At 35.5% G+C, this 20857-nt stretch overlaps 1 protein-coding gene across 1 annotated transcript; it reads right to left on the bottom strand.

The window, feature by feature from the left end:
* Positions 1-18673: 18673 nt before the first annotated feature.
* On the bottom strand, positions 18674-20025 carry LOC110463422. The gene has a single exon (XM_021518009.1). The coding sequence runs from the start codon at positions 20007-20009 to the stop codon at positions 18708-18710; it is 1302 nt and encodes a 433-aa protein (XP_021373684.1). The 5' UTR covers positions 20010-20025; the 3' UTR covers positions 18674-18707.
* Positions 20026-20857: the final 832 nt, after the last annotated feature.

Below are 20857 nucleotides of genomic sequence, written 5' to 3'. Positions count from 1 at the left end.
CAATTTGAATTATGACAGAAATTACTGAACTATTTCTTTCCACGATATAGTAAAACTAATTCTTCATTAACACAAATGAACCACCAGGACCGATGTCCCCATATATCCAGTTTGGTGTCTGTAGGTCACACAGCATAGAAACTGAGGCACTAGCAACTATTTCCTACGCCAGAGATCTCAGGACACAACGCTTCAACAAGATCCATATGATAAGTTTGGTTTCACTGGGTGTTGGGATACAGGCATTATAGAACGGATGAGATTGAGGTCCAGTGAAATACCAGCATTACATTTCATCAACTAATTGGGAAATCGTACTAAAGGATTCTTAACTCTGTTATTATGTTTTCCGTGACGTGTCAATATATAGGGAACTGATCAATAAGAAACTCTCAAAAGTCGGCCACTTGGCACCTCTCATAAGGTCGCGTGCTTGATCTGTTTGGGGTGTTCTCGTTTCCCCCACTTTTTATATAACAAAGGAAAATGTTGATTCAGGAAGACAATGGCAAACCAATTATAGTCTGTTTCATACTTACCCCACAGGTAACTTACCTGTGTGAAAGTTACCTGTGTGACTTGTAGCTTTGTTGGGTAAAAATAAGGTTTTAATACTTTTTGAGGTTCAAATATCTTTATATGTAATCGATACATTTTTATACTTATACATATGTAGAGTTTACAGTCAAATATTTACATTACACTTTTAAACAGATAATATAGAAAATAACAGCACTACATAAAGTTCACAATATATTACAATTCTAAAATACATTACCAATATTCACATATTAAGAATAGTAAAGTTTAGTAATAGCAATCTCAAATTGACCCCCTTCAAATGTATATCATATCTCCAATTTAAAGTTCAAGTCCAACAGCCAAGAGGCAGATGTTGTTATCTATCCCAAATGTAAGAGATGTTATCTTTATTTGATACTTATATATCATGTATTGTGAATTACGGGTGTGAAGTATGGGGTTATAGTCCTGCATCGCAGATTGAAAATATACATTTATTATTTTTGAAAACCGTATTGGGTGTCAGGAAAACAGTAAATAATGCCATGGTGTATTTTGAACTTGGTCTTTAAATTGCGCTTTGCATATACAGCGTAGGATTGCTATTGTAAAGTACTGTCTGCAAATATTAAAGACTAATAACTGTATTTTGAGGGCCTGTTACGATGAACTTTTAGAGCTTTATAACAGAAACCAAATTGTAAAGCAAATTGGGTTCATCATCTGAGACGTGGTTTGTGTACGTTGTGTTTTGGATATGTGTGGTTGGCACAATGTGTACCAAATGAGAAATCTTTTTTATTATTATATATACAACGCATAAAGGATACTTTTATTCAGGAAATGAGAAACATATTCGAGACATCTTCAAAATGTTTGTTGTATAAACATATTGTCGACCGTTTTGATCTACAATGGTATTTTACAAAACCGCTATTTAGAAAAAATAAATGTATTCTTGTGAAGTATAGATTGCAAGCACCACATAACCTTAATATAGAGACAGGTAGATATAATACAGTGCCTCGAAACCAGAGATTGTGTACTTTATGTGATCTTGGAGATGTCGAGGATGAGTTTCATTTCATTCTTATGTGTCCTGTGTTTTTAGAATTAAGAGTATCGTATATCAAGCCATATTATCGTATTAGCTTCTGTCTAGCAAAAATGTTAAACTTATTAGAAATTTAAGTAAGTACTTGATTCAGGCAACTGTAAAGAGAAATCGTATATTATGAAATACAAGCTGTATCAAAGTCTTGCTATAAACGTTTTGTTACTGTATAATGCGATTGCGATCTATGTCTATTACTGCACAATGAGTTATAATCTCATTTCATTATATAATATATAGTACTCGTTCTACCTTCATGTTGAGGTTGTATGATTGACTTTGAAGTTTTGCTATTTCCTAGAAATTTGGTTAGATTAAGGCTTTATTTGTATTATTTCATAAACAACTAAATTATGCAACTAAATTATGCTTCATAAGAGTCCGCTAAGTTACCTTAGGAAAACCTTAAAGTTTTCCCAAGGTAACTTAGCGGACTCTTATGAAGCAAAGTATTTATCTATATGTATATTTCTGTACGCCTATATGCAATGTACATTTGGTAATAAATTGAATTGAATTGAATTAGCATAGGCCGTGATCACTTTTAGCTCACATGAATGGAAATGATAGCTTGGATAATTATAGATGTTCAATGATTTTTATGATAGTTTACAAGATACTTATAACATCTAGGAATTTTGATTAATTAACTGTTAAACACCACACTTTTAGTCACACATTACATTCTTACATTTTGTACAAAGTAATGTAGGCATCTTATTAAATGTTACAATAATAATGATTATTTAATAAATAGTTATATTGATATTTTTAAAGTACTAGAAAATGAAATAACACATTTCATCTTATCATCTTATCAGCAGCACAAGGACTACAAAATGGATATATTTAATACTGAATATATATATTTATATATATGATTAATATTTAATATTTTTTTTTACATTTATCATTACAAATCTAAAAAAACTTATTTAATGTGTTATTTAATTAAATATGATAAAACACCACCTTAGATAGAAGAGTTAACCACAGGTAAAAACACAGGTAAACACAGGTAAAAACACAGGTAAATACTGCCCATACTACTTAGAAACAGACTATAATCCTTCTAACAACATTATTCCCCCCATGTTATTTTAAAAAGTGGGGGAAACGAGAACAAGCCATCTGTTTGTTGGTGACACGCAATGTTTGGATTTTAATTTGACACCGTGATTAATCGTGCAAGTGAAAGCTTCATGTTGTGTTTGGGATTTAACAACACACTGATTGGAAATAAAGTTCTGTAAATTATTATGGTACGTGTAATTACTTCTTATGTGTCTCTGTTTCGGGATTTTTGAAGTACGCTCAATTTGTCATAAAATTTCCCAATAAAATCAAAAGACTTTTTGCAAACAAGTCGTTAAGGAATTATTAACGTCTCATTTTTTTATCGGCATATCTTATGGCAAAAATATATCGGAAAATGTGTAAACATGTCAAAATTATCTATACATTTTTGCGAAATAGTCATAGAATATGTCAACATCTTATGACAAAGTTACCGGGATGGCAGAAATATGTTACTGTATGAATTAAAGTAAAGTTAAAACGAAATGCATAGTTTTATAAAAGGTCAACTGTTTAATTTGTTGTAAAGATCGATCAATATGGTGTATATTTTAACTTTACGAATCTTATAAGAATGTATAGTTACAGTAGTTGTCAACATACAGGCCACCACAGGGTAAATTATTCCAATGCTATTGTTCTTGGTAATTGCATTTTATTGTAATAGGGACAAATCTGCCTATATATTCAAACATTCAATATCTATTACTGCGACTTGTCAAATTGGATACCTGTTATCTAAACTAAATCTGATAGCTGACAATATAATTGAGTATTTCATGTATAATGCTAATCTTACAACCCTATGGTGCCTTTAAACAGGAATATTAAACCTGTCACCTATCCAGCTGCATCCCTAGACGTTTTAAGCAGCATGTACACTCATAAATAAATTACTCATTCATTATAGGTAGCCAAAATAACTCAAAAGAAAACAATAATTCATTAGAAATAACATTTTTTTAACATGTAAAAATGTTCTACAGAACATTCTCAGTACATAAACAACTACAGCGCACGGAAGAATTATCATTTCATATATCCTGGTCGCTTTCGATGACTATAGGTCTCTGTCACACTGTATGAGAGAGCTAAAATGGCATAACTAAACCACGCTCAAAATACAGCATGCTTAACTTATATCTACTGTGACTTAACTGATGGGGCTATGTAATTTTATATAAAAACATATAAAGTGTTTATGTTATTGACCGTGTTATTCCTCTTAGTCAGTACACCCGTTGCCCATGGCGTTATAACTATGGCTAAGGAATAGATTTTCAGAGCTGCTTAATATCATTTTCCGATTCTCATGACTCTACAGGTATAGAATTGGATCTAAACGAGTTTCCATTTTGTATCAGACTGATGACATCAATTGGGAGTATTTTAGTGTAGCTGCCGAGTTAGAAGGGTTTCGTTGAAGATCTCAAAGGAAACCGAGACACATTTGGTCAAATAACTATGCAAGAAATTTCCAAAAACATATATTCTCCTATAATAGGTCACTTCTCACTCTCGCATTGTGACGTCTGCATTTGTTTAATGCGGCGTCACAATGTTATGACGTCATATAAACTGTCCTATATATCACATGATACACAAATATGACATCGGTATATTTACTTCATAATATCACGTCACGTGGATCAATAATCACGTTGTTGACAGTGTAACGTTTTCTTAACTGTCTTAGCATATGGAACTGATCTAGATGGAGCTTTGATTGATATCTAGATCTCCTGCGCAAAAACTGATATACATAATCTGATCTACCTTTGGAACCTACCTGGCAGACATACATATACGTGCTGTCACACCTCAGGTCGTTCCAACTCCTATCCACTTTCAAGCGTACACAGTCTTGGTCTCTGTAGTTATTAGGGTTGCGCTCTTCTCAGTCAGTGTAATTAACCACCGTCCTCCCACACAAATGTGCCCTCGGTGTCAATGTCATTGGCGCCAGTCCAGATCAGATCTATACCTAGTGACAAAAAGTAACTACAGTTAATACAAAATGAATACGGACTGAAAAGAAATACATTGTAAATACAAAAATAAACAGTAAATACAGAAATGTAGTTAAAAACACAGAACTAAATTGTATATATAGAAACATTAGAGTTCCGTGTCCTAACAATTCGTGGTATGTGGACGCGTAAACGATTTAGAATGCCCTTTAAGCGCTGATGCTGAGTTTAATTCCCTTGCACGAATTTTGATAATCCTGAGTTAAGATTAGTGGAAGGATGGTCAAGATCGAAAGTATGTTATTTTTCCATCACTCCTGGGCACAAAAGAATTGTTTCTCTCTTTAACAGAAAAAACGTGCATTTTCATTGGAGACCATTTTGAAAGTAACAATTTCCCCAAAAATCGCTCAAGGAGATTACACATACCACATTTCTGCAAACTCTGCTTGTACATTTTTTGTAGTTATACGGTTACCTCATTATAATAGTTTTTGAAAATCATTACGTCGTCATTTTCCGCATTGCGGCACCAAATGTTCCAAATTCTTAACCTTATATCATTGTTGACCCATTGTGACGTCACGCACATACAATGGTATGTTCAATAGACATTTCTCACATCACATTTCCTGCCCTGGCTAGCTCTAGCATGCATGATATGCACAGAACTAAAAGAAATGTCGTTTGCTTACCTTCAATCATTTTCTCCTTGAGAAATAAATCGATGTCGGCGTTATCATTCCTTACCAAGTGGGCGTTTTGGGTAGCCCAAAAATGCTGTTGGTTATATAACTGAATTGTGTGGTATATATTTATTCTCCGAAGAGGAAAATAAAATACCATGTTCCCTCATTATGGCTTCTACAATTACATTTCCCTTATTCGGAACTTCTCCAGAAAAAATAGCAAATTTCACCACTCCTGAGTTCCGAGTGAAGCAGACGAAAAAAATAGCTCGGCATTCTGATCATCTTCACTATCGTGTTATCGTTCCACTTCGGTATCAAAATACGTATACGTATTTAATGACCTTGCAGTAAGAAAACCCTATCATTTATTTATCTTCCTTTAACATACATATTTGTTTGGGTTATGGTTATCTAATTAAAAATAATTATTCTCAATTCCTCATTTCCCTACCTTAATATTTGCATTTGATGTGGCATATCTTTCTATGACGAGGTTCAATTTCTCGCTGCTATTTCATACCGGGAATCTCGATATAATGAATTAGGAGCAGTTTGGGAGACATCTGTAATGGTCCCCCATAGTACTTGTTTTTTATGGAATTAAATTACTTAACTAATTGCAATGGGGAACCATTACAGATGTCTCCCAAACTGCTCCTATAGTCGCAAAGATGCGTCAGAAAAGGTTCGCAATGCCATAATACACTTACAATATGCATACTAAATTTGAGTGACATCGCACAATTTCTGAATTGCGACCAATCATAAGTGTCTATGTGGTTGCTATGGTAACAAAGTATATGCGGTTTTATTCGCAGTCCCTTTATACCCCTATATACCAATTTTATTTAAATCGAACAATTTCGAAATTTCGACCAATTAGATGCCAGGAATTGGCAGCCATTTTTTTAATCACATAACAAACACCGCAGTTGTATTTGTAGTGCCATACTCTACCTATGCACCAAATTTCATCGGAAAGTATTTCAATTTTGACCAATCAGAGGAAAAAAACGGCGGCCATTTTGCTGAAATTTGAAATCTAAGCTATGAAAGTGATCATTGTCCTATGATACACCTACATACTAAATTTAATCAAAATTTGGCAATATTTAAATTTCGACTAATCAGAGGCCAGGAAATGGGGGCCGAGTGATCGTTGTCCCATGATTCACCTACATACGAAATTTGATCGAAATCGGACAATATTTAAATTTCGACCAATTAAAGGTCAGGAAACGGCGGCCATTTTGTTTAATCACAAAACAACCCCCGCAGTTGTTTTGGTAGTGCCATAACTTCACCTATATACCAAATTTCATCAAAATCGGAAAATGTCCGGCTGACTAGTCGGATAACCGATCGAAAAACGAAAATGCTCTTGCGCACCGCCTGTCATACACGAATACTCATGTACAGTTTCGTTGAATTCCGCCCTACGGTTTTCGAGAGAAATGTCGGAAACAATAAGAACAATACTATTAAAAAAATAATTATAATAATAATAAGAAACGGAGCAAAACCATCATGTCCCCAAACTTTGTTTGTGGGACATACTAACGTTTAATCTAATAAATCTCGGGAAATCGAAGAAATGTAAAGTTTTATAAATATTATTTTTTTCATAAATATACAAACGCAATGCAGCTTCATGAACAAAACTCCAAACGTCTCACTATATTTCTGAATGATTGAATAATAAATGTACAATAAAGAATGGATAATAAGGGAATAAGTGGTACTCGGAGGGTCAGAGAAATAGATAAACAGTAATGATGTTTATTTACCTGGGCGGTGGTCCAATTAGCTTTGTCCGACACGAAGAGGTAACACTCCGTTTTAAATGGGAACCATGTTTGGTTCGGGCATATGTCTGCCAGCGCTGAAACAGTTATCATTATAATACAATGAGATACTGTAACAGTGGCTAGCGCTGAAACAGATATCATTATAATACAATGAGATACTGTAACAGTGGCCACTGTAACAGTGGCTAGCGCTGAAACAGTTATCATTATAATACAATGAGATACTGTAACAGTGGCCACTGTAACAGTGGCTAGCGCTGAAACAGTTATCATTATAATACAATGAGATACTATAACAGTGGCCAGCGCTGAAACAGTTAATCATTATAATACAATAAGATACTGTAACAGTGGCCAGCGCTGAAACAGTTATCATTATAATACACAGAGATCCTGTAACAGTGGCCAGCGCTGAAACAGTTATCATTATAACACAATGAGATATTGTAACAGTGGCCAGCGCTGAAACAGTTATCATTGTAATACAATGAGATACTGTAACAGTGGCTAGCGCTGAAACTGTTATCATTATAATACAATGAGATACTGTAACGGTGGCAAGCGCTGAAACAGTTATCATTATAATACACAGAGATACTGTAACAGTGGCCAGCGCTGAAACAGTTATCATTATAATACAAAGAGATACTGTAACAGTGTCTAGCGCTGAAACAGTTATCATTGTAATACAATGAGATACTGTAACAGTGGCTAGCGCTGAAACAGTTATCATTATAATACAATGAGATACTGTAACAGTGGCTAGCGCTGAAACAGTTATCATTATAATACAATGAGATACTATAACAGTGGCCAGCGCTGAAACAGTTATCATTATAATACAATGAGATACTGTAACGGTGGCCAGCGCTAAAACAGTTATCATTATTATACAATGAGATACTGTAACAGTGGCCAGCGCTGAAACAGTTATCATTATAATACAATGAGATACTGTAACAGTGGCTAGCGCTGAAACAGTTATCATTGTAATACAATCAGATACTATAACAGTGGCCAGCGCTGAAACAGTTAATCATTATAATACAATGAGATACTGTAACAGTGGCCAGCGCTCAAACAGTTATCATTATAATACAATGAGATACTGTAACGGTGGCCAGCGCTAAAACCGTTATCATTATTATACAATGAGATACTGTAAAAGTGGCCAGCGCTGAAACAGTTATCATTATAATACAAAGAGAACCTGTAACAGTGGCCAGCGCTGAAACAGTTATCATTATAATACAAAGAGAAACTGTAACAGAGGCCAGCGCTGAAACAGTTATCATTATAATACAAAGAGAAACTGTAACAGAGGCCAGCGCTGAAACAGTTATCATTATAATACAAAGAGAAACTGTAACAGAGGCCAGCGCTGAAACAGTTATCATTATAATACAAAGAGAAACTGTAACAGAGGCCAGCGCTGAAACAGTTATCATTATAATACAAAGAGAAACTGTAACAGAGGCCAGCGCTGAAACAGTTATCATTATAATACAAAGAGAAACTGTAACAGAGGCCAGCGCTGAAACAGTTATCATTATAATACAAAGAGAAACTGTAACAGAGGCCAGCGCTGAAACAGTTATCATTATAATACAAAGAGAAACTGTAACAGAGGCCAGCGCTGAAACAGTTATCATTATAATACAAAGAGAAACTGTAACAGAGGCCAGCGCTGAAACAGTTATCATTATAATACAAAGAGAAACTGTAACAGAGGCCAGCGCTGAAACAGTTATCATTATAATACAATGAGATACTGTAACGGTGGCCAGCGCTGAAACAGTTATCATTATAATACAAAGAGAAACTGTAACAGTGGCCAGCGCTGAAACAGTTATCATTATAATACAAAGAGATATTGTAACAGTAGAAAATTTCGTGTGTGGAAACGTTTGTGCTGTGACTCTTAAGACTAGGCAATGGTTCTGAAATCTATGTATTCTCAATATCTATAACCTATTCACACTGCTCAATATCTATAACCTATTCACACTGCTCAATATCTATAACCTATTCACACTGCGAAAGTTTCCGCTTTTATAGTATCATAAACTCAGATCGCCATCGTCATTAAAACGACACATCCCAACACAGTTGATGTAAGAGACAAATGGAACCTAAGACACCAAATCAAAGAAATAAAAGGAATTGAGGTCACACCAGATCTAGAAAACACGAACAAAAACAGAGGAGACCTTAAAACAAGGCGTAATAGAGCGAGGAAACACCACAACGACAGACAACAACGGGAACTTGCCAGATAGGAACACGCCAGAATAAATGGTGATAACAGGAGTTGAGAATGAGGAAAGGCAGAAGTTATTTTCCTTAAAACTTTGTGATGCAAGTTGCAAGAGCACATTTACAAGTCAGCAATAGTTTACTAAAACACATGTTGTAGAGAGTTCGAGCTGTGAAAACATCTTTTTAAATCTTGAAACCGAAGAAAAATATTGGTTCTTCTTTATCAACTAAATACGGAAATTAAATACTGGGCAATATTTTAACAGCCAGAGGAACAGTTGGTTCTTCGAAAAAATGCAATTTACAGTAACAAGGATATGGTTAGTTTACACAGGTTCTCAGACACAACAAGAGTTTCAACATAAACCTAATTCGAAAATATAATGTTTGTATATTATATATATCTGTCAAGATACATCAGTTTGATATTTTTCTAACTAACCATATTATGTTTCTTTTTCGTGAAAAGATTATTTTCGCTATATTTTCAATATGAACACGAATTATATCATCTCACTAACTATTTCGGACTAAATATATCCCACAAACTGTTTGCCATTAACTTTATCTCACAAACCCCAATACCTATCTTTTTTCTATATGAATCTGTAATAAACTAGGGTTCCCTGAAAACACGAGGAAATATTTGCCCCGAGACATTAAATAAACTTACCTCGTAAAAGGGTTGGAAGCAAGCACAACACAATGCCGACCTCCATCGGAACAACTGGTTAGCTCAAGATGCTGTGTTGAAATGCCTTCATCACACAATTATGCATAATTTAGATGTATGGCAAGCCAACAGACAAAAGTTATCGTATTTTGAGTCGACTTTGTTTACCAGAGGAGTTTTATATAGAAAAGCACCAATGTATCTCTCTCGGCATCATTTGAGTAAATGAAAGACCGGAATAAAGGTATCAACATGCAGAAATGTTGAAATAAGCATAGCCATGTTGTGTTTTGCATCACTAAACTAAGTCGACAACTGGAACATAAAATATAAAAAGTAAAACAAATTCTAACCGGATATCCAGATTCTGTATCACTTGATAATTAAGCCATAATGAAATAATATTCTCACAAAATGTAAAACTACAAATATTTCCCAAATTTAGCTCGATGCCTCCTCAGCAAGGGGCAGCGTTCTTCCTCTGTAGACCATTTGATGTCCTTGTCCCCGCGGTACCTTCAAGTAAAGTTGTCGAAATATGTTCAACTCTTCAGTATAAGTAGGTTATCAAATACTCGAACACTCAAATCACTTCGTTATGTGTGAAGCTCCTAGGGGAGCTTTATTCTTCCTTTACACAACAATTGGTTTCTGGGTCAACGAGACCAAGGATGCTTCATAGGATCTGTGGTTTAAATGTATATATGTGCATCTGTCTGTATGGGTCTCATAAGTAATAACGACAGCATGATCCGATATGGGCACTGGATCCGAACTTACACATTAAAAAAGGGGCGGATTGCCCTGAAAATTTGACAAATTCCTTTGTCTGGAATGTCCTATTACTTCTTTGCCCATGGACATCTGTTTACAGGGATATACTTTCAACTGCTCGTATACAGTTCTAGGTTGTGATCTCAAACGTTTGGTTAATGAGGCAGCAGAACGACAACAAGGTAAAAAAAAAATTGGACAGACGCTGCCGAGTACGACTCGTTGTCGACAAGCGTATAAACTGGTTTATACTGCTGGTCATATAATGAATATCATGCTAGCAGGTTTTATCTTTTGTTTGAGTCTTGCCAAATGTCAGTGCATCTTGGGGTAACGTTTGAACCGTTCGAACTATTTTTCTGTCGCTAAAAAAAAGATCTTCTGAACCCTCTGCGACCAGGTGTTTTCCCACTCGCAGATCCGACAATTTTACGTTATATTATTATCTAGCCTCAAAACAAGGCATTGTCTGTGATTGCCATCTCTAGTGTGGTAACGAATGAGCCTCATTCACCTATGTGTATTGAGATATAACATAGTAGAGAGTCATAGAGAGCATAGAGAGTTATGGGATAAAAAAACATATTGATAAATCAATCACATGGTAGGTGTACTCTATGTATATTTACTGATAGCGATAATATCACGTGCTTTAGAAGATTTCCCCCGACCCTGGTTTTTTGTTCGTTCCTACACATAATTTGTTTGAAGAACAATACCCTCCCTCCATCCCCCTAGCCCACCAAAACATATTTTCCAGCACATTCTGCATCTTTACAATTAAGTAATAGATAAAGTGTGCCAAACAGGAAATACGCTGCTTCATACAGCTGTTTTGTCCTTCTAGGACTCATCAGCGATGCCAGGGATGAATACACCATCAAATATGGCCACTTCATTTCAATGAATAATTCAAATACATAACCGGGTTGTCAAATGAACCTAAAATAATTGTCATGACCCCTGACCCTATGTATTAGGTTACTTGTTCTGTTGTTAATGCCTACATATTTCCCGTTAAAAGCATTACATTTCCCTCAAACACCAAGCAGAGTTTGATACTTCTCGATACGTTAATCTATTGGTTAGTTTCACAGAAGATACCAGACAGTATTTTGCAGGTTTTGCGACTCCCTATGGGGGATTGGGATGGTGGGATGGTGGGATGGTGGGATGCAGTATAAGTTCTGTTGCCTTCTATAGGCTGATGATTGCCACAAAGTTTTATGAAAATCAGAAAAGTAGAGTTTAAATTTTGATGCTCAACATAGAAGAATAATTATATGAAAAGTTTGCGTAAATCTACCTCTAAGTTTCAAAATTTCTCGAAACGTTTTCCATGCTGAGACCTCTTATTGCCCCACCCTTCAGCCCCTCCCCAACAACCCGGGGATGTCAGACTTATCTTGAGTATATTTGGAGATTATTATGTGACCATTTTGATATCACACCTCAAAATGGTCATATCATGAACTTTTGTTTATCTGTTTTTTTCTTTTAGAATAAATAAAACATACACACACAAAATATTTCTTTATTTTAGTTACTGATATTCATAAAAACGGTAACAAAAACAATGATGTATATATAACAATACAGTAACAATTATATGTAAAAAGTCAGTTATTCCATGCCAACAATTCGTTTGTTTACATTAAAAGCAGACAGCAATAAGCGGAAGCGACAAAATCCGGAAATTTGGGAGGGTTTGTGATATCACAGTTCCAGGGGTTTTGATATCACTTTCAAGGGTGTGTGATATCACTTCAAGGGGATGTGATATCACCCGAGCTGATATCAACTTGTGGAAATTTTATACTAATTACACATACAAAAAGGGTGTTATTATTAGCAAACATATGATAAACTGTGATACGATGATGTTCATGCTTATAACCATATTTTACGAAAACTTGACAGACGGTTTCTTAGTAGAAGTCGTAAATTTGAATTCTTACAAACGACTGACGACGCAATTTTNCTTAAATATATAAAATGTTGTGATTCGTTTCCTCTCACACTCATGCACACCCACACCCACACCAGCTTATGTCTAATACTCGTTATTTAAGGGATAAAACTTGCCTGAATAACAATAATTATAACAATACATGAATATTCATTTGGAAATTTATCTAGCACGTATAAGTAACGAAACGTTTTGATGATTTAATATAAGAGTCAACATGTATAAGAATAGTTTTATTTAATTGGTCGGATGCATTACTAATACCATATACTAAACAGTGCAGATTTAAATATCCTAATAGATTATAAATAGTGTTAATATGATGCCTAATATTAGAATACAGAGGACATTGAAAGAAAAAATGTATTACATCTTCCCTCTGTTCACCACATACACAGGAAGCATCATACGAAAACTTGACAGACGGTTTCTTAGTAGAAGTCGTAAATTTGAATTCTTACAAACGACTGACGACGCAGGTTAAAAGACAAGCGCAAGATGTCACCTAAAAAATACAACAATCCATACTCGCCACCGGGAAAATACTAGTACTCCATACTATTTCCAATCCATACTCGCCACTGGGAAAATACCAGTACTCCATAATATTTCAAATCCATACTCTCCACCGGGAAAATACCAGTACTGCATACTATTTCCAATCCATACTCTCCACCGGGAAAATACCAGTACTCCATACTGTATCCAATCCATATTCGCCACAGGATCTGGATTTTCACACAACATAGGAATTATAAGGGGAAACTCTACAAATTATTGTATATAAAGTACAAAAAGATACAGATCATCAACACACGCACACACACATTTATATAACAGTAACACAGATATATATATACAGTTTTATTATAATGTAGATCTGTGGGTGACATCATCGTATACAAATATACAAATAAATAATTTACATATAAACAAATAATGATACGTCTGAAGTTCTATCTGTGCCATTACTTATGTTTTCAATTTCTGTCAATCATCATGAGAGTGGTGACATAACAAAAATATTGAAACAATTATTATATTATCAGTTTTTGATGGACCTATACAAATAAATTAATTCTAAGGGAGACAACTCATGATCACTAACAAACGAAATGCTACATATTTAAGAAACACAAACTCAAAATGCCAAGGTTTGATGATATGAATGAATTACAATACATTTCATTAAAATAATGATTGAACTGGAATTGGTTCGAACTTCTATTTATTCAGAAAAACCAGTGGCCATTCCTGTATAAAGAGGCTTACAAAGATCTATAGAATATTATTAATTAGTCCTTAATAAATGTATTAATTCTCTTAACTCTTAAGTAAAACATGGTTAAGCTGCCCATACTTTCTCCTTTATTGTTTTAAAGGATTATTTCATCAGACTCCTTCACTAAAATGTTGTTGGTGAAGTTGTGACAAAAAGTGGCAGTGTAGCACTGTTTTACTTTGTATCACACCACAGCAATGTAGTACAGCTAGAATTGTGTAAATAACTTACACAGCAGACACGCCTCTATTGACGAGTAACTTACACAGCAGACACGCCTCTATTGACGAGCAGTACGTTATTACAGTGTAGCACTGTTTTACTTTGTATCACATGACAGTAATGTAGTACAGCTAGAATTGTGTAAATAACTCTGTATAGTAGTATTTCATGAAGCTGACAGATAATTACAGTGTAAAAAAATTTGGACACTAGACACTAACCGATGGACAAATACACACTGTGTAAAATGCACAGAAACATTTCTGTTAGAATGTATCTTTTGTAAAATTATACTGACTGATCCATGTGATTTCTTATATACATGTATGTAAAGGTGTAAAGATGGAACGGTTACGTAATGAGGATGACAAACCTGTCCAGGGTGGTGTGTGAGGCTGGGTATGGAAGAGATACGTACTGAGGATGACAAACCTGACCAGGGTGGTGTGTGAGGGTGGGTATGGAAGAGGTACGTAATGAGGATGACAAACCTGTCCAGGGTGGTGTGTGAGGATGGGTATGGAAGGGGTACGTACTGAGGATGACAAACATGACTAGGTTGGTGTGTGAGGGTGGGTATGGAAGAGGTACGTACTGAGGATGACAAACCTGACCAGGGTGGTTTGTGAGGGCGGGTATTGAAAGGGTACGTACTGAGGATGACAAACATGACCAGGGTTGTGTTTGAGTGTGACAGTGGGTGGCATAGCACCGTCCTTCAAATATGTGTTAAAAGTTCTCAATTCTTACTTTTGGGATATTGAGATAAAGATGTTTTAAGATGAATGTTTGAAAGTGCCTGGAAAATTATATTTAAATCATATAGAATAATTCAATGTATTTTCGTTACAGAGAAAAGGCTATCAAGCTACTAATGAAAAGCTCCGTAAAACAAATAGACATTAGGGCGTTATAAGAGTTATCATCAGGTACTAATCAAGTTACACATTTTGGTCCAGTTCCTTTGAATTTTCAATATGGCCACCAGTGCTATAAGTATAGATATCAAGCATTGATTTGGTCCTGATGATTATTTCACTGATGTCACTGTGTATATCTATTTCTTTTGGAACTGTCAAAATGTACCGACCAATTCGTATAGATACAAGATACAAGAAACTATATGTAAAGTCGCATACATGTAAACGACGAAACATCAGCTCTGGAGAGCTAGTATTGCGACACACATATGTAAAATAACCATAACACGTTGCATCTCAAGTAATGGGAGATAATCAAAAACAATATTATCAAAGGGGTTTAAATATCAATGAAAAACAACAATAATAACATGGAAAAAGACATTATCATATCCCAGGTTTCAAAGTGATGAATTTTAAGCGTACTTTCCTCACTAAGTTCCTCCCAACCCTTCCAATAAAGTTTTAAAAAGGTCTGCTAGCCTTTTTTTCTCTCAACTCCTTAAATTCTACTACTGTGAGTAAGGAGAGACAACTCTATTCAAAATGTCATTGAAGTGTTGTGTTGATCATTTACATATTCTGCACCAGTAATATTCACAAACACAAATAAGATAATATTAACATATAATTACAACAACAACATATTGTACTACATCCAGTTTTTACTGCCGCTCTGTTGCCAATAAACTATAGATGAGACCACATCAAGAAGAATATTTGTTCTTGAGAAATGGAGCTTGCAAGCAATAAACATAATTGTTTAACACTAAAGAAAGCAGAATGATATTAATTAAAATAAACTTTGTATCTTTAATAAGAATTTATTCTAGAATAGAGCAAAAAAGCAAGTACAATGTAAACTATTTGGTATGGCGTAATATCAAAAAATGTCTTTAATAAGAACACAAAGCGAACTCACATGACAGTGTTGTAGCTTACATGTACCATGCTATCAATAGTTGTAAGGGTTGAGGTAGAGATATAGTAATTATGAAATACAATGTTATTGTTATGATTTTTCCGAAAATATAAAGTTTGTCTACATTTTAAAGTTGTCCAATGATTAACCGTTAAACACTGATCTTCATATACTGCGAATATATTTTGAATTTGTCAGAGCTAGCATCAATTAAAACTAAACAAAGTTTACAAGAACCCAGCACTTACGTCTAGTTATTATACAATGTTATACATCATTCTCAATCATAATTCAATGATCACTAATTCAAACTAAGCTGAAGTATTATCTTCAATTGTTTGACTGAATATCAACAACCTGAAGCTACGGTAAAGGAAGAACGTTATTTTGGTACTGAAAACCAGACAGTGGCGTTCAAGGAACAGCATGCAAAACAACAGAATGTCACCGTAGTGTTTAGTACATACGGGCACTTTCCCTCTATATCGGTATGTTTATGACAGTAGGGCGACTGGCATTCGTTGACCAGGGAGCTAAGTCGGTTAAAGCAGCTGTATAATTATCCGAGTCTAGGGTTAAAAGCCGGCCTCATTTTATTTCTAAACACACTAAATACTGTTTTAGAATATTTTTTGCACATCTCATCTTAATATTTGTTTTTCATTAAAGTCTGCAAGATACGGAGATTGTATTTTAAACGTTTGTTAAAAGGGTTGTTATTTTATAAGTTTAATAAGCCGTCCATCCAATTTAGTTTGAAGTGAGACCTGATGTTTTAATAATGCTATTAAACAGCATAATTGAAAAAAAACCATTTACTATCAATATTTTGACTGGATCTCATTCAAAGTTGCCTGATATTCACTTAATTCCTTATACCGGTTGTGACCGGACCGTGTGGAGACCAGAAGATACCCTTACAGGTACCAGTATCTGGGATTAGTGTTGCCTGAACATTTAGGCTACTCGAATACTGCTAGATGTGTTGATACTTCGGCAATAAGAGTATGTTGCCTACTGATATCTCAATACATAGGAGGATCCCCACACTATAAGCTATGGAGCCGCTAACTGGGGAACACAGGAGTACGCATACTTCCACGTGGGTTCTGTCGGAAAATATATATCTACCACGGCAGTAAAAGGCGAAATGGCATGGGAACCGAATGATATAAGGCATTTTAAGGCGGTCATTTTACATTGGCATCGACTGTAGTGCATGGACACCACACGTGTGAACAACGGTATTTTCAAGTAATATAAGCGTTTGGTTATGAGAGGTTACAAGATACCTCGCTAACATTGATGTCTGACATTATCAGGTTTTAACCTACATATCACTTCTTTACTTACTTATAAAGTAACATACAGGCAATCATAAGCTGTGTTTACCTGTACAACAACATCTAACTTAACAGTGAGTAATGAAAACCTTTTAAATCAGTTGCGAGTAGTCTAGATGTGTCCCAGAGTGTGGATTGTCCGCGTCATGCAGTCCAACTACTAAGAAGGTCGGAGATTCATGGACGTTTCTGAAAGCACGAATTTCCGTAAGAAAGCATACCTGAACTTTAACGTGTTTTTCCTGTATTTTAATGATGCTTTACTGTTCTGAAGTTAAGAATTGTCCTTGATTTAAACAACGTTCATAAGCTGAGGTCTCCAGGACTCCAAAGTAAAATAGCAATGCCTCAAACGAACCGAAGCTGGTGAAGGTCAAAGTCAGTTAGACGCTTTTAGAAATCAAGCAGCTTAATTTTGGACCAATACCTATGAATAATTACAAAGTATCTGGGTATCATCTACTCGGTAACAAGTTTGTATATTCGAGGATATTGATATAGTTATAATATGTAATATCACCAAGATATGTTTTGATTTGGTTTTCTTTATTATGAGTGCTGTAAACGGTCTATCCTCTCCCTAGCAGGGTTTTTATGTTGATCACATCTTCTACTGATTAGAGAGTCCTTGTACTCCCTGAGAGCCCTGCGTACGTCACCAACCATTTCATAGCATATCCCCAGGAGATTGTGGACTATCCAGTGTTCACCGACTCCCTGTTCCTCATCATACTTCACGGCCCGAAGATGAATCAATGCTGTGTCACGTCTCCTAGTGTCTCCAAGCTCATGGTAACACAAGAAAGACAAGAACACGGCGTAGGGGAGTGGGGGGATAAGGAGTTTGGCTCGATTGGAAAGTTTTGTGATTTCCGGGTGTAACTGAGATGGGTAGAACTGAGAATTTTCTTGTGTGAACTCGATATCTGAAATATATGCGCGGCATTTTTGAAGTAGCGTGTACCCACGTCCATAACAGAAATATTTATACCTGTCTATATACCGGTCTACAAACCTGTCTACATCACAACCAAGATAGATTTTGGATGAAGAGATCATATGATCACATAGTCCCAGTGTTTTCATATAATTCCCAGTCTGGTAGTAATATGTTGCCAACCTTAGTAGTCCTGGACTTGAACACACTGTTGCAAACGGTTTCAATAATTTCTTGGATTTCCTGAGAGATTTGTACTTCTCTTTATTTCCTCTAGCAGTGACGTGTTCACATTATGGCATATATCAAAGTCACGTTCATTTTCTGATTGTGCTGGTGGAGGTAATACACATTCCCGTGGTCCTTGCCTTACGATATAGATAAGATCTCCTATTGTTGGTTGTAGGAATGTTCCAACTGAAAGACATCCCCATTTCATGTCATGGAGGTCAGTGAGAAAACGAAGAAGTTTCCGTTGATTTTCACCCTGAACTTTGCCAAGGAACATATTGTTGTTCTTAATGAAGTAATTCGGACAATGTCCTGCTTTCACCCAATTGATTAAAATCTTTAAGCAAAGCATGAAACAGAGAAATGTATGTTTTTCTTGCCAAAATGACGCAGCTGTAATTTCTACTGCATGAAATATAACTGTTTTTAAGATATAAGACGATAGAATGTCTGCCTCCCCTAACATTTGTTTCAACATGCCAGATATCTGTTTGAGGAAGTACTTGAGAAGTGCATACACTAAAAATTGGACTTGAGTTAAAGTATAAATGAGTTTCCTTTCGGCAGTCGTAAAGGAAATCCTCCATTGTAGGAACGGGTTTCCGGACGTTTTATCCCCTACTGGGACTAGATGACAACCACCTTGTACTATCTGATCTCTCAAAGCTTTATTTGGCCATCCACTCAAGCGTGGCCTACTCATCCACTCATTAGCTTCACTTGGCCAATTATAACATGGGAATGAAATTGCTTGATCAAGATCAGATGAATTTTCGTCCCGTAAAGTCACGGCTGGGCCATTAATATCCACGTTTGTCTGGTGTGCCTCGCTTAGCACCTCAGCAAATGCCAGTTTGTATATTTCACTTGATATGAAATATACATCCCCAACTTGAATAATGGAATGCTGAAAATGTTGACCATATCTCTGTCCCAGATGAAGTAGTTCCAGGTTTACATAACCAGGTCGACTGCTGGCATCTCTCATAATCAAAATTGTTTTATTTGCGCTGTCGAGTTGATCACTGAAGATGTAATTATCTGGACACGTAACTATCACATTTTTGTTAATACACATCGCGTCTGCGTCAGACCACTTAAGGTGCATTCCTTCTGCCCTACTTCCAGTGTAAAATGTTTCTGTTGGGTCTGTCCTACCTTTACGACTTCTTAGTTGCTCTCCCAAAACTATAAGCCTCCTCCTGACTGCCACTATCTCCCTGCTCCCCATAAATCTGTCTAGGATGTGAAACAGAATCCAAGACTTCGCGTACAGCTCACCCTGATCTGACATCTCAGTGATATGTCACAGACCCTGTAAATATAAAATTGAAAATAGCATTGTCTTTTTGTTTAATATATATCATTTTCTGTTGACTGATTATAGACTTTAGTTAGGATTTTTAAAGTATTTTTGCTCCTACCGTTGATAAAAATCTTACTAAAAACAAATAAAGAAGATTTTGTTTGGCAAATATAACTAAAAAAAGTATTGTTCGTAGTTGATGTCTTTTCATAGCATGTGCAACTAAATGTTACGTAAAATATTTACTTATAAGTACAACAACATTGGAAGCAGTTAAAATTGATTGATATTACCCTGATGCCATGGTGAAGAATCTGTTAAACCGTTAAGCAACGAAACTCTTCTACTTTTAGTATGTCAGGGCCTTCCACATTAGTGATCTTCAGATTAAGTGCCATGTCTTTAGGTCATCATCATCATGATTATCGTCATCACTATCATCATCATCATAACGACATGTATCACACCGATCATACAATCATAACTACTAAAAAATAAATGTTCGTTGTTTTCGTGGTTGCTATGGAACCACGAATATAATACAACGAATGTTTCTACAACTCGAAGGAATATTTACAACGAAAATGTGATAATTATTTGAACTTTATTTCAATCAAAAATGAACACACTAAGGTAATATTAAATGAATTCCACTGCATCACATAGCTGTTTCGTCTTTCTAAGACTCATCAATGAAACCAGGTGACAAACAAATGGAAGTTAAAAGTAGTCTAAACTAAGGATGGTGCGTATAAACTCCTAACGTTTTGAAAGTCAAAACTCTTTAAAGTGTGTACATTGTGAACCATTCCACTAACAAAAAGATAACTGTGGCT

The sequence above is a fragment of the Mizuhopecten yessoensis genome, unplaced genomic scaffold (assembly GCF_002113885.1).
Source record: "Mizuhopecten yessoensis strain PY_sf001 unplaced genomic scaffold, ASM211388v2 scaffold10903, whole genome shotgun sequence".
NCBI lineage: Eukaryota > Metazoa > Mollusca > Bivalvia > Pectinida > Pectinidae > Mizuhopecten > Mizuhopecten yessoensis.
Note: the sequence above shows the minus strand (reverse complement) of the source record. Positions and strands in the feature narration are given on the sequence as shown.

Coding starts and splice junctions, on each gene's coding strand:
- LOC110463422 (XM_021518009.1), bottom strand. CDS start 20,009: ATGTCAGATCAGGGTGAGCTGTACGCGAAGTCTTGGATTCTGTTTCAC.